We start from the raw sequence: 16,624 nt of genomic DNA on the forward strand, positions 1-16,624 counted from the left end.
TTAAAAGGAAGTGAAATTGTTCAACGTCAGAAACACAATCAAATAGACTAAATTTATCAACTTAATAAGCTTTTACTCCAAACAGTTAACCTTTAAAGCAAATGAAGATGTCTTGATGAGCGAATCCGGTTTTGTGCAAACGCAGCCTTATTCCTCAGTACATGACCCGATGTTCCTGGTATTTACGTTGGTGGCAATTATTTGCAAGAAATATTATTTTCGTAATCCCTAGTACCATATTTGGCATAGGTTTATGATGTAGAATAGGTTATTGTTTATGATCTTTAATCCTATTGGCTAAGCAAACACTCCATGGAAGTACGAAAGAATGTTTTATGCAGTGCGGTGTTTGAAATTAAATGAAGATATGATCTTCGCAATGTTGCAATTGTCTCATGAACCTGAAAATTCAGGCGACTCAACGGGGTTTGAATCCGTTGAGTCCCGTTGAGTCAACGGGTTCGAATCCCTGGTTGAATTCATCAGGTTCAGATTGCTAAATTTGTCCAAAAATCATCATCTACATTTAACTCCATGGAAATGTTATAAAAGTGGTATCATTCTTCAGTGTTCCCAACAGTTGATATACAACAGCCCGACTACACATTAAACAATATACATCCACTGGATCCACGTCTTCCTATATTGAAAGGTCTACACAGAATCATAGTGGAAAACTGTAAGCTTGTAAAACTGGAGACTTGACTAGTTGACTTCATTCTTGTATATTTCTTTACGTGGCTAACTTGGCTTTAAAAGAAAAGGTAGATATGACTTATCTATTTTATTTTACACTAGGTAATAAAATATTTTGCTATACTTACGATCCGAACCATACATTTCAACAACGCTTCGTCAAATGATAGTATGAAACAAGTTTCATCCATTTCGGCATTTTTCCTGCTGGATCGTGTTTTCCGATCATTTTAAACTAAGTTTGTCTTTTTTTTTCGCTTTTGGGAATTAAAAGTTAATCGATAATGTTTGAAATTTGATTTTTATCTTACAGACAACCTAAGCATTTCCTAATAGCAAATTTTTATGCAAATTTTTTGTGTTCATTCAATGTTCATTATCATTTTCAGTGTGGACGTCACACTGACGACATAGAAATGTAGATAAAATTGCAGATCTTAAACAATTATTTTATTTCACCCAGTATAATAATAATAAATTAAAATTGTGAATATTTTAAGTCTTGCATGGAAAAGTTCCGTGAATAAGGACTTTTTGTCTTCATTTTATACCAGCATAGACATGGGTTGCAAACTTTGCAAAAAATCCAACAACAAAAGAAGGTTGAAACATGGGGAACATGACGTAAGCAATGGTGAACAAATTGTTGAAGATCGTCTTGGTGAAGTGACGGCAGGAATAGAAAATGGTGGAAGACGTCGTCCCATACAAGAGACTCTTATTGAGGAATTCAAGTTTTTACCTCATGTCTTGGATTTGATAAGAGAATATGGATATTCCATGGAAGCGCTAGATGATTTTGTGTTGAATGTTCAGTCAACACAAGAAGAAATGTAAATCTGAATGTATTAGTTGCCAATTTTCAGGTGCGTTTTTGAAACGTCGCATTTTACCTGAGCCGAATGGCGAATGCATTTAAAACAAAAGAGAACAAGGAAATTCGTCTCAAATTTTATGTCTTGAATGCATTTGGCGTGTGTAAAATGCCGCGTTTAAAACTGTTTTAAGTATAAAAAGAACCATTCACTATATTACCGTAAAAATAACCATTCACTATATAATAGTGTAAAATGCAAACACTTGAAAACGCATCTTGTTTCAAAAACGAAAACTTTCAAGAACATATTTGTTTACATCTTGCGTAACTAATTGACAATTAATTAATGTAGCCATTTAATAACTTTCGCATTTTACATGAGCCGAATGCGTTTAAAACAAAAGAGAACGAGGAATTTCGTCTCAATGTTTTTTTGTTTTGAATGCATTCGGCACATGTAAAATGTGCCGTGTGAAACGGGCCTTAGTATAGAAAGAACCATTCACTATATAATAGTGTAAAATGCGAACACTTGAAAACGCATTCTGTTTCATAAACGGAAACTTTCAAGGACATATTTGTGTAAATCTTGTGTAGCTAATTGATAATTAATAACTTTCTTTAAACTTTTGTATGTAAAGATATATTTATTTTTTATTTATGTTATTATAAACTTTGAATGGAATGATAATTTTTAATGTAACAGTTTTAACAGTGTTTTTAACATCAAACCGTTCACCGTTTTCTCTCGAAGTGTTCCTAGTAGACTAAAGCAGTTGATTTCAAAACAAGCCAAATAATAATGGTAAATTCTGGTTATTTAAAAACAACGAGAAGATATTGTAAACTGTTACACAAATGCAGAATGATTTGATAAATTTTTTAATGTATTTCCCTCGTGTTGAGTGGGACTTATTCAAGCTCTTGACCAATCACCGCACCGCATTGTGTTTATTTTATGACGCCTGATGACGCCTAGATGACGCCTGAAGCAGAACAACCTGATTGGCTGAAATGCAGTGTAAGGCAATCATTTTTTGAGTAATGGTAAATGTGATAAAGTATTATATTTAATCTGTCCTTTCATCTTTGCTGCCCTGGCATACTTCTCTAACGTGGAAATTTTCCAACGTAAGTTATCATGTATAATGTACTATTTTCATGAAAGCATTTTACACTTCTGTTTAAAGCATTTTGATTCTTATTAGCTAACGTTCAAAGACGAGTCTATTTCAGAGCACGCGGTTTTTGTGAGCATTTTAAATATCGATTTGTGTCATATGTTTGAGTGTGACTTCATGTTTTCTTTATCCGTTCTTCTTCCAGGCTTTTAGGATGAATAAATATCCAATAATTGGGAAACGTGAACGTTCTAATATCAAGGAAAAGCGAACTACTAAAAACAATGAAGATGTTGAGAAATATGTGACTGTTCTTGGCGACTGGCGTTCCCAATTGCGTACCCTAGACAGACATGAAAGTGCTGGTAAAACTGACCGCCACTTAATTCGCTCATTTTGTGTTCTTCATCAGTGTCTTGTATTTTGTTGTATCTTGTTGGACAAGGTAAAGACATTATTGTCTGATAAAGGCAAACTCACTTATGAAAAGATAAATCAACTGAATGATCTAAAAGTAGATCTCTACAAGTTAACCAAGCTTCTCGATGAAATAAATCTGATCTACAACAATTTTTGTGGCTTTAAGCAAGAAATTACAATTGAGTATGTGTATGAATTTAATCTTGATAATGCTTTGAGTAGTATAGAAAGTGCCATTTCCAATCTAAACCATCCTGAGATAAATGATCTCTTTGACTTGGATATCACCCCAGAAGATGTTCTGTGCTCAGTGCTTGGTTTGAAAGATGAGTTTGCTTGCAGGCTTCTTGAACAAACTCCTTACATGAGAAAACACAAAAGTGAAAAGGTACATTTGCTAATATTTTTAAAGGAGTTTAAGGAAGAAGACAGCATAAAAAATCTCAGAGATGGTGAAAAGGTTGCTAAAATCTTGTGCAAGATTGGTTTTACAAAGCATCGATCTGAATTTATTGCTAATTGGATAACCAACATGGCAGATCCAAATCACAAACCAATTTTCTCCTGGGTGGAAACTTACATTGAAAATCATTTTAAGTATGATATCTTCTTAAATGATCAAGTTTCGGATTTTCCTTTCAAAAATGATAATCAAAATGAATGGTTTACTGTGAATATCCCACGTTTAGATGAAGAGGGAAGACATAGTCATCCTATAAATATGATCAATGTTGAATCGCAAGAAGATGCTCTACACCATGTTGGATCAAACGTTGCTGAACTAAATGAAAATAATCCTGAGACAGAAGTATATTTCCATTGTACTGATCACGAAAGTTCTGTGGATATTCTGGAAATTGGAATTCATCTGGGTTTTGGTCGAAAGAAATCAGACTTCTCTGATGGAGCAGGTTTCTACATGGTAAATAACGCAAAGTTCTCATTAGAGCAATATGGGTTGAGCAGTACACATCCAGCTATTATCATGTTTGATGTGAGTCCTCGAAAACTGAGCAAGTTTAAAGGAATTGATTTATCCAGTGCTGAAAAAGACAAAGATTGGAAATTGATTGTTGAGTATTTTCGCTCAAGTAGCCATGGTATTGGTAATTTATCTAAGAGTTTGTTCTCACACATAAGACAATGTGATTACATCAGAGGGCCTGTTTCTATAAATGGTTCTATTGAAAGTAACACATTATCTCAAGGTGTTGAACAAATTTGCATAAAAAAACGAGAATTGGCCAAGCTAATTGGGCATCCATCATTAATCTTAGGCGTGATTTTTCTTAAAGCTCATGAACTGATTCAAAAGGGAAATGAGCTTGGCAGTAAAGATGACGACCATGATATGGCAGAATTGAAGATTGAGCCAATAATGATCGACAAAATCTAAACATGCATTATAGTAATAAGCATTTGAAAGTTGATTTTGTAAGTTGTTGTAAATTTCAGGAACCTTTAATCTTATAACCGACAGGTGTTATACCCAAGAACAGTTGGTATAACATATTTTATTGTATACTTATATGTAGAACCAACAGTAGATCATTGTAAACTATGATTATCTTTTTACTATTTATACCTGAACATTGTGACATACTTAAGTTTGGAAACGAACTATTTACTGCTTGTTGTAGATTAGATAATTTGATTTGGCTTTTGTATGATGTCATGATAAATATTAAAAAAATTGGAATTTTTGTTCTTTAGTATTCATTCTGTTAGGATTGTACTTACAGCTTGTTGATGATGCCTTTAGAGTGCTGAGTTTTCTTACTTAAAAAATTTGCAAAATAACACTGGTTTGCCCTTTGTACAACTACACAAATCACAAATGTTTCTAATATTAAAGGCAAATCAGCAACATGTTACTGCATATCACGTGATGATTTGAATATTTATATATAGTCAATGGCGCGGTATATTTATGGCTTTGTTATTGCGAAGTTGAGGGTCAGTGTTTATTTGTTGCTTTGAATTGTATTCAGAGCTACAAAATTTCGACAATGACTTCAAGAAAGCGTTGCTACAATGGATTAAAACATGCAAAACAACATATGATATTATTTTTCATTTTATTCGGCGTACTTTGTGGATTTTTACTCGGCTCTTTATTACATGGCAATGTTCAGTCGTCCTTAGATCCAACACCGAAGGAATATGCAATGTACGTGTCTTTTTTTGGTGAGATTTGGGTGAGAGCTTTAAGACTTTTGGTTATTCCTTTGATTGTATCCAGCCTGCTTTTGGCAGTCGCTGAATTGGAGTCAAAACAGAGCGGAAAATTGGGAAGAAGAACATTGCTGTATTGTCTTATGACTACAATGTTTGGGGAGTAATTTGTTTATTTGCATTTAACCTGGAAATGTTAACGTGAAAGAACCAGAACCGAACGAAGAAAAAGTTGAACCAATACATTCTGTGCGTGATCTTATAAGGTTTGTGCAAAATATTCATAAATTTACTGAGTTTACGCCCTGCTTTTGCGTTCACTGCAAAAATTTTCTTATACGTATAACTTTTATTTCTATTATTTAACGACAATGTTTTTTACTTTTTCAATATGAACATAATAGCCCAACATAAGACATTTAAAAAAGCCATCGCAATAATAAAATAAAGAAAGATTAAAGGTTTTTTTAATAATTACGTTTCTTCTTTAACTTAAGACATCTTCAGATTATTTGAGATATATTATATACATGAGATTTTAAATACAAGCATATATTACAGGGTGTTAAATTACATGTGAGGGGAGTAGGAGGTTTAGATGAAGGAATGAAGTGAGAAGGGCGGTATATTAAAGAAGGTGAAGGGGGATTGAGTTGCCTTGGGTGTTAAGAGAGGGTTTGAGTTTCAATATTAGAAGGCTTTCATGAATCATAAGGTCATAACTGTCGGCTTTTACTTTACTAAAAGAAACCTTTTTTTATTAGAACGTAAATGCTTCTTTTGCAAAACTGTGCAAGTGTGGAGATTTCTAAGTGTGTAGAAACCATTATGAATCAACAATAATAAATACATTTACAATATTAGTTGTAAATACATTTTATTATGACATATGAACCATACCAAAGAGAGCAAAGGTAATGTTACAAGATCATAATAAGAACATCAAGATTTTAAATTGATAAGTTAATCTGAAACACAGCCTTTACAACAATGACATTGAAATATAAAAATTACAATAAACCTTCCACACTCTACTCATCACACACTCAATTTCTCATCTCTTTGAGACAGTGAGTGGAAGGTTTATTGAAATTTTTGAATTTCAAAGTCAAAAAGATCTTTACTCCTTTTGAATTTTAAAGCTGCATTATATTTATGCCAAAAGTTTGCTGAGATTTTGCTTACGATTGTAATATGTGACAGCCAGGGTTATGTGTTTATTAGCATAATTATCAGTCAGCCAAGCTTTTTTGAAACCATTATGAATCAACATTAACATCATGTGACATCGTACATGAACTGTTCTTAACCAATAGAGCTATACCTCATATTCATCACGTCATTTTAACTTTTAAATATGTTTATGTCAAGATTTCAATTGTAGAATGATTATTATATATACTACTGAACATTGTGTACAACAAGACAACTGTCAATAAATGAGTTGTCAAGGAAAATGAACCTTAAGAACCAAGAATAGCACGAAGCTTTGATTTACACCACTGTATATGACAGATCATTCTCATTGAAATGCATCAAATTGCAATATTGCTACATAAACACAATGAGGATGAACATTTTCATGTTCACGAAAACAAGATTTAATTATTTATAGATGTTCCAAATGTGCACAGCAATGTAATTATATCTTACAATAGCTGCACCAGGCCTAAATAACATACAATGATAAAAAATCTTTTGAAAATTTCACGGTATGATTGTAAGCTGTTTTCTTCTTTAAGATAAATCCCATTTCACCACCTACCTATGCTGTCATGACAACAACAATGAATCAAGAAGAAGGTTTGAAAGCTTTGGAAACATCTATCAAAGCCATTGAAGAAGTCATTATGAACAAGAAAGGAACATTTGTTTTACAACAAGCTGTAAGTGTTTGGTTTATATTTCTATGGAAAGTATATTGTATCACTAAAATGACATCCCCCTGGTGCCTCTACTGTCCTCATATCATCCTGTTACCATTTCCCTAAGTACCCCATGCTGTATTAAGACGGACATATTCAATCATTAGTCGTTTATTTGAAAATTACAATGACACCATCCCAATGCATTGAAATGAATAATATTAGGACCCTGTGACTTTGGCAATAATTTATGTTAACTGTCCACAAAAATTAGTTTTTCCTAAAGCTAATTATGCATTGTGATATCATAACAATGTCTTTAGTAAATTGCCACTTTAGGAAATTGGTATAGTCCTGAGAAGGACTGTTTTTGTTGTTGTTGACTGATGTTCAACCACCGCTATGTAAGAACCAGATAACAAATACGGCTAACCTGACGTTTACTCCTCATTTGACTCTGAAGATGACTACAGCTAAGGTTGTCGAAACGTCAGTCAACAACAACAAAAACAGTCCTTCTCAGGACTTTATTAACCTGGACGATCATCATTTACAAACATATAACGATACTCCCGGGTTCAAACCATTTACTTTAAGTTAATTTATAAAAGTAACAACAAGAAGTAACACTGTCTGTATGTATAATATGAAAATATTAAATTAGGAATAATTTGACAAGCAGTTTTCCAAAGTTCATTTTACAAAAATTTGCATGCTAAAGGCAAGCGGTAGCAAAGCAATTGCTTCATTTAAATCATTCATCTTTACATGTATATGTTGCAGTTGACATGAAAGTTAGAACTCAGCCAATAGCCAATTAAATCATGTCAACTGGAGCCTAAAGAATAATTTCTGTATTTTGTTCAATTTGTTGCTCACCTGCACAAGATCAACACATCCATTAACACCAACAATTATATGGTGTCATATATGTAGCTCTCAGTCTCCCAGTGTTTGTGTGTAAGTATATTATTTGATATCATCTGGATTCATGTTACTCAGTTGTTTTCAGCTTGGAATCACTTAATCACTTTGCAGCTTGGAATCGCATAAATTTGCGAAGACGTCTCTATAATCGTCGCAAGTAAAGCACCGGAAGTAGATATACTTATGCTCGCTCGAGCTTTCTGTCGGCTTTCCAAGCGCACTATATAGCAGTATATTTTAATATTTCAAGAAACAAACATTACATTTTGCGAAAGACATGGACTTATAGGTCCAATAAGTCCCATTCCCCTTTGTTTAATGTAATGTGTAATCTGTCCTACACAACAAATCATTTCCATGCTCATAATCACTGTATGTATGTAAATAGAAGGCTAATGTGCCTTGAATAATGGCCGCAACTTGGACTGTACCATGCACAGCATTCTATTTACAACATACAGTCATTATGAACATGGAATTTGTTACATGTTCGTGCACAGCATGTACTTAACTTATACTCCAGACAGTTAACCCTTTAAAGCAAATGAAGATGTCGTGATGAACGAATCCGGTATAGAGTAAACACAGCCTTATTCCTCAATACATGACCCGGTGCTCCTGGTATTTTACGTATATTACGTGTATGGCAATTAGTGTCCGTCCGACAAATGGTGTTGCATTTTTAATCAATTGCTACTAATTTGATGTTGGAATTTTTATAAAAGGATTTGAAACACTGTGGGCGTGGGCATCTGTAGTGATCATCCTATTAACACATAAAATGTACTCTTGCCAGCATGCGGTCAATAAAATACTCTTGCCGTTAAAAGCGCCAATGATAACATGAAATCACATTGTTTTTCTAACCGAGTGAATCTCCTTGATGCAAATCAGCAACCGTTCATAAAGCCATATTATTGCTATTATTATAAAATGTACTTTTGCCACCATGTGTGATGCAGACTTCGGCGAAATTATTTATTGTGCCGTTTTAGGCCGTCGTTTACACACTATACCGGATTGCTATCGTAGCAGGTTGAATATTCTTTGTATTTTTAATACAATGAAATTGTATTAAATTGAAATTGTTCAACGTCAGAAACACAATCAAATAGACGAAATCTGTCAACTTAATAAGCTTATACTCCAAACATTTAACCCTTTAAAGCAAATGAAGATGTCGTGATGAGCGAATCCGGTATAGTGTAAACGCAGCCTTATTCCTCAATACATGACCCAATGTTTGTGGTATTTTACGTATATTACGTTTATGGCAATTTGTGTCCGTCCAACAAATGGCGTTGCATTTTTAATCAATTGGTAGAAACAGGATGTTTCATACTTTAGACCACCAAGTGTGGACTGATGTTTCATTCTGCAGACTTCGTGTGATGATATGTCTTACTCAAAATAACTAACAGGGAAGTTTTGCTTTGACATGTTAAACTAATTTCATCATCACTAGTATTTATCCAATAAAAACAGTTTTCATTCAAAATAGCAATGAATTTTATGTTAAATTTGCGAAGACGTCTCTATAATCATCGCAAGATTTGTGACCCTCAATACATGACCCTTTGTTCGTGGTATTTACGTGGGTGACAATTAGTGTCCGTATTACAAAAGGAAAGAAATACTATGTTTTCAATTGTTATAAAAGGAATTTAATACACCGTGGCCGTGCGGATCATTACGATGCGTTTTGCCTTTCAGTATGATTTCAGTCAATTTGCTTGTTCCCATACGTCATGCTATGCATGGATAAATGTGATCTAATATCTTTAATCTTATTGGTGGAATAAGGTTTTATTAAGAAACCCTCCAAAGAAGTGTCTTATAAACAGTGAAAGCCGTGTCTGCACAGAACCATAGTGGAAAAGTAAAAGCGTGTATTTCTTGTATATTTCTTTACGTGGTTAACTTGGCTTTAAAGAAGAGGTAAATATGACTTATCTATTTTATTTTACACTAGGTAATGAAATATTTTGCTATTCTTAAGATTCGAACCATCCATTTCAAGAACGCTTCGTCAAATGATAGTATGAAACAAGTTTCATCCATTTCGGCATTTTTCCTGCTGGATCGTTTTTCCGATCATTTTAAACTAATTTTTTGATATCAAAAATATCCTGCAGTATATTTTAGTAAAATCATCGACATTGTGAACTAAAATTATTTTGACTCCGAGCAAACTCCGCAATTAGAGCAAACCCCGCGTCGCTTATTTGTCTGTTTTTTTCGCTTTTGGAAAAAAAATATTCGCATTTTTAATTTATTATTATTATACTGGGTGAAAGAAAATTGTCTATGATCTTTAATTTTTTCTACATTTCTGTGTAGGCAGTGTGGGTCATGTGCGTACAACCCTACAAGCCCGCAAATGTTTCAGAAAATGATCACGTGATATAAAAACAAAATACTTATGAATTCCAGACGGAAAGATGTACTTCAGAACAATACCATTGATAATTTTTTTAGAAATGTATAGTTTCACCGTCTGAGAGTGGTGAAATATGAAATTCGTAATAAGTTGGCTATTTTGTAGAATAGTCCAGATTATGCCTCTTTTCCTATTATCTCTCCCCTCTTCCCTAATTATCTTTAGATCGTCATTTACAAAAAGATGAACGACAAAGGTAAAAAATCCTGTGTTTCAAAAGAGAATAACGTTAAAGAAGATGGTTGTGATTGGCTAGAAGATGGCAACGAAAGATACGACAATGCATTAGAAAATGAAAGTATGGAAGATGGTGGAAATACTCAACCAATTCTAAATTTACCCATTCAAGAAACTCTTGCTGAAGAATTTTGGTTTGACCTGCTAGACTTTACAAGAGAAGATAGATGTGCGATGGAAATGCTGAACGAAGATTTGGTTTTGAATGTACCATCAACGTTAGAAAAAGTTTAAAGATTCGTCAACTTCAACGTAAAGTGATTTATACCGAGAGAAATAAATCATGTACATTTTACATTATAAATAGTTTTGTGTAAAACGCAAGAACTCAAGAAAATATTTTGTTTTTACCATTCAATAATCAATGGAAGAAAGGCATACTGTAATCTTATGTACTAATGAACAATTTAAAATAATTTTTGTACGTTTTTCTAAATCTCTTTCTTAATAATATTTATTTTTATTAATGTAATTATTAATCTTTATTGAATGGTAATTTTTTAGTGCTGTCATTTCATGCGTTATAATGTATAAACCACTGATATAAACTCATGCATTCCTACATAATTGTTTCCATAGAAATTATTTATGATGCTAGTTTGCGTCGTGAGACATTGTCTTCACGATGAAATGGAAATTATTTATGATGCTAGTTTGCGTCGTGAGACATTGTCTTCACGATGAAATGACTGAGTGAAATTTTTTAATTTTAGCAAACCATCCTCACCATCAATTATGTATTTTTCTGTTGCCAATTTTATAAGTCCTTTAGTATTTACTGCCAGTTGTAGATTCGATAAAAAACAAAATATTTTGAAATACTGTTTGTAAGGGCTCTTATAGTGATTTCTATTTTATTTTTTCCTTTCACAAGTTTCCAATTATTGTGACGACGACAAATAGCTTTTGTTTTGTGAATTAGTTTAGCCTTCTCTCCATTTATTTCAAATGAAAGCGTTTAAAAGGGATTTCCCCTTGGCTGTTAAAATCTGGAAAGAAAAACACGTGACCTAAGCCTCTAATATGTATTGAATATTTATATATAGTCAATGGCGCGGTAAATTTATAGTCTTTGTTATTGTGAATTGTAAAGTTGAGATTCAGTGTTTATTTGTTGCTTTTGAATTGTAATCAGAGGTTCAAAATTTCGACAATTACTTCAAGAAAGCGTTGCTACAATGGATTAAAACATGCAAAACAACATATGATATTATTTTTCATTTTATTCGGCGTACTTTGTGGATTTTTACTCGGTTCTTTATTACATGGCAATGTTCAGTCGTCCATAGATCCAACACCGAAGGAATATGCAATGTACGTGTCGTTTCTTGGTGAGATTTGGGTGAGAGCATTAAGACTTTTGGTTCTTCCTTTGATTGTATCCAGCTTGCTTTTGGCAGTCGCTGAATTGGAGTCAAAACAGAGCGGAAAATTGGGAAGGAGAACATTGCTGTATTGTCTTATGACTACAATGTTTGGGGAGTAATTTGTTTATTTGCATTTAACCTGGAAATGTTAACGTGAAAGAACTAGAACCAAACGAAGAAAAAGTTGAACCAATACATTCTGTGCTTGATCTTACTAGGTTTGTGCAAAATATTCATAAATTTACTGAGTTTGCGCCTTGCTTTTGCGTTCACTGCAAAAATTTTCTTATACGTATAACTTTTATTTCTATTATTTAACGACAATGCTTTTTACTTTTTCAATATGAACATAATAGCCCAACATAAGACATTTAAAAAAGCCATCGCAATAATAAAATAAAGAAAGACAAAAGGTTTTTTTAATAATTACGTTTCTTCTTTAATTTAAGACATCTTCATATTATTTGAGATAAATTATATACATGAGGTTTTAAATACAAGCATATATTACAGGGTGTTAAATTACAAGTGAGGGGAGTAGGAAGTTTAGATGAAGGAATGAAATGAGAAGGGCGGTACATTAAAGAAGGTGAAGGGGGATTGAGTTGCCTTGGGTGTTAAGAGAGGGTTTAAATTTGGATATAAGAAGGCTTTCATGAATCATAAGTTCATAATTGTCTGCTTTTTACTTTACTAAAGGAAACCTTTTTTATTAGAACGTAAATGCTTCTTTCGCAAAACTGTGCAAATGTGGAGATTTCCAAGTGCGTAGATAACCCATTCACCTTCACTATTGTGAAAGAATAATAAATACATTTACGATATTAGTTGTAAATACATTTTATTATGACATATGAACCATACTAAAGAGAGCAAAGGTAATGCTACAAGATCAAAATAAGAACATTTAGATTTTAAATGGATAAGTTAATATGAAACACAGCCTTTACAACAATCACCTTGAAATATAAAAATTACAATAAACCTTCCACACTCTACTCATCACACACTCAATTTCACATCTCTTTGAGACAGTGAGTGGAAGGTTTATTGAAATTTTTGAATTTCAATGTCAAAAAGATCTTTACTCCTTTTGAATTTTAAAACTCATTTAATTTATGACAAAAGTTTGCTGAGATTTTGTTTACAATTGTAACATGTGACAGCCAGGGTTATGTGTTTATTAACATAATTATCAGTCAGCCAAGCTTTTTTGAAACCATTATGAATCAACATTAACATCATCTGACGTCGTACATGAACTATTCTTAACCAATAGAGCTATACCTCATATTCATAATGTCATTTTAACTTTTAAATATGTTTATGTCAAGATTTCAATTGTAGAATGATTATTATATATACTACTGAACATTGTGTACAACAAGACAACTGTCAATAAATGAGTTGTCAAGGAAAACGAACCTTAAGAACCAAGAATAGCACGAAGCTTTGATTTACACCACTGTATATGACAGATCATTCTCATTGAAATGCATCAAATTGCAATATTGCTACATAAACACAAAGAGGATGGACATTTTGGTGTTCACGAAAACAAAATTTAATTATTTATAGATGTTCCAAATGTGCACATCAATGTAATTATATCTTACAATACCTGCACCAGGCCTAAATACCATACAATAATAAATAATCTTTTGAAAATTTCACAGTTTGATTGTAAACTGTTTTCTTCTTTAAGATAAATCCCATTTCACCACCAACCTATGTTGTCATGACAACAACAGTGAATCGAGAAGAAGGTTTGAAAGCTTTGGAAACATCTATCAAAGCCATTGAAGAAGTCATTATGAACAAGACAGGAACATTTGTTTTACAACAAGCTGTAAGTGTTTGGTTTATATTTATATAAAAAATAAATTGTATCACTAAAATGACATCCCCCTGGTGACTCTACTATCCTCATATCATCCTGTTACCACTTCCCTAAGTACCATACTGTATTAAAAATGGGACATTATCAAAGTTCATGTATGATGTCATCATCATCACCTTCCCTGTCCTTTAAAACCAAAAATATAATGACCCTGTTAACATTGACAATATTTATCAGTGAGAATTGAAACAAGAAAATGACATGAAGTAATGAGTGTAAAAATTCAAAAGCCAAATGAAGTTAAAAAATTTTGTATTGATAATTTCGTAGAAGCACTATTGCTAATGCGCATTTAATATACAAGATGAGTTTTTTAAAATAGACATGTTTCAACATCTCATGATGCCATCTTCAGTATGAGTGAAAAAATAAGTGTTACAGGGTTTAGATAAAAGTAACATGATACATAAATTACAACAATAATAAGGAAATAAGATAAATTAATGGGGAGCTTCCAAGCGTATTATAAACTAAATATTGTATTGAATTTAAAAACTTGAACATTGAGGTCAGGGTTAGTTTTGTTAATGTGCAGTGCTTCTTTGATTTTAAGGGAGAATGAGGTGTCAGCAGTGTCGATGATTTTGAAGCAAGAGGGTGAATAGTTGGTTTTACATGAGTGAGATTTAAGAAGGTGTCGGTAGATATGAGAGTTTTTGTCTGTTGTGGTATGTTCCCTGATTCTGGTGGATAAATGGCGCAATGTTTCGCCAATGTATCGGGAATTACATCCCGCGCAATTGAATTCATACACAACCATAGATTTAATTGAATCAGGGATTGGGTCTTTGAATGAGAAAAGGTTTTTGATTTTGAATGATGTGAAAATTAGTCGAATGTCAATATCTGTACAGAAGCGTTTCATAATGTTTGTAAGTCTGCGTTGTGTGTGTCGTGAGTAATGTCCGATGTATAGTAGTTTAAAGTATAGAGTTGTTATTTTGGAATTTTCATTTGTGTTGGTCGTGATCGTCGTGTCAGGAGTTTCGGTGTCTAGGTTGAGGTTGTTGCTTTGTTTGTTGTCGAGATATCGTTTTGCGGTTCTGTCAATAAAGTGTAGTGGGAAAGAGTTTCGTAAAAGAGTGGATGTGATGTTTTTTATGTCTCGTTAAAAGCCATTGTTTGTATTGTTAAGTTTGTATGCTCTGTCGATTAGTGTGCGATAAATTGGCACATTACAAGTCGATTGTTGATTCAAACCTTCACTTTACCCACAGATTTTTAACCTTGATCATTACTGACTAAGAGCTTAGCAATCTACTTTTGTGTTTATTTTGTCAGTTCTTCTCATTATGTCAGATACATGCCAATCAAGGTTATGGGTTGAAATGTATTTGTAAATCCTATTGCCATGCCTTTGCATTCATGCAAGAAATTTGTTGATTTTAAATGAAAAATTTAAGCTATAAATTTCTATCATTGATTATCATTTTTATCTGTTCAACCAAAGGTTGTCACAGATATGGATGAAGCAGACTTTGCAAAGGAACTGGAAAAACTTGAACTTCAAAATGCAGAAGTTGATGGTGATGATGATAATCCTGATGATGAAGAAGAACAAGATGAAGCATAAATGATTGTGGTTTGTTTTAAAACTTGCTGTGTTTTATTTTTATCATACACTACCTGCAGTTGTCTTGAACAACAATTAGTTTAACTTCAAACTCCATTCAAACCCTATACATTACAAACATCAATTATTTTCTATAGACGATCCGAAATAGATATTTCATTGTCAATGTTTTGCAAGGCAGTTTTTGAAGGTCCCCTGTTCGGGTTAAACTGCCGCTCTGAGGTTGTAGTTTGTGTTGAATAGGACATTCGTCATCGTGAAACTATTGTAAATGCCAAGTCGTTGAAATGAAAGCATATTTAGAAAGGAGATCGTTAAATTAAATATTGCTAACAATTTCCTACGGCGAAAAGTTTCCTTGAACTTTTTAATCATAATTGATCGAAGATTCAGAATATCTTATCAAAATTGGTTATGAATTATGACTGTCGATGCTATAGTTTGTCTGTCGCTTTCCATTATCTGAGCCTGAGTTTAAATTTCATGTTAACTTAATCTCGACGTTCACCTTTGACGTTTATCAGAACTTATACAATCAATGAAGTTTGTTGTAAAATTCTTATACTTCTTTCTAACTTTATATATCATCAAATGAAATCGAGAATGTTTGAAATTTCAAACGCGGAAGTGTATCATGAGGTTCAATGTATTAAAAAGTACAAAATCTCACAAAACGACAAAAACTTTATGATTATGTCAACATTACGAATGGAGAAAACAATAACATAAAGGAAAATATGGCTAGTTTTATAAAACAGTGACGTATCGTATCGTATCGCCTATGTATTTCATTTCGTACATTTAAGTATGATGTCATCATTCGTTCGACCCCTTGTTTGGATTTTCATTGGTTTGTTAATTCCTCGAGATTTTGATTGGTTGGGGGAAACTTTTGTACTTCCGGCGAAAAGCGACACACGTGAACGACATGAACGTGAACTTGAACGACATTGTCTCAGATCTATTTCAATTTTCAAAGCGTGCAAACGAGACTTTCAACTTGATTTGTACATTTTTACCTTCGTGGCTATCTTGTCTTCAGTAAAAAAGGTTGGTGTAAGAGTTACAATTTACATTCACTAATTT

General features: G+C 32.9%; 1 protein-coding gene across 1 annotated transcript; it reads left to right on the plus strand.

Annotated features, from left to right (window-relative positions):
- Positions 1–4,981: 4,981 nt before the first annotated feature.
- Positions 4,982–15,878, plus strand: LOC124440927 (eukaryotic translation initiation factor 2 subunit 1-like). The gene is made up of 4 exons (XM_046991353.1): positions 4,982–5,495; positions 6,972–7,115; positions 13,771–13,914; positions 15,410–15,878. The coding sequence occupies exons 2-4, from the start codon at positions 7,005–7,007 to the stop codon at positions 15,536–15,538; spliced, it is 384 nt and encodes a 127-aa protein (XP_046847309.1). The 5' UTR covers positions 4,982–5,495; positions 6,972–7,004; the 3' UTR covers positions 15,539–15,878.
- Positions 15,879–16,624: the final 746 nt, after the last annotated feature.

This window comes from Xenia sp. Carnegie-2017, unplaced genomic scaffold (assembly GCF_021976095.1).
Source record: "Xenia sp. Carnegie-2017 unplaced genomic scaffold, XeniaSp_v1 HiC_scaffold_1, whole genome shotgun sequence".
Lineage (NCBI taxonomy): Eukaryota > Metazoa > Cnidaria > Anthozoa > Malacalcyonacea > Xeniidae > Xenia > Xenia sp. Carnegie-2017.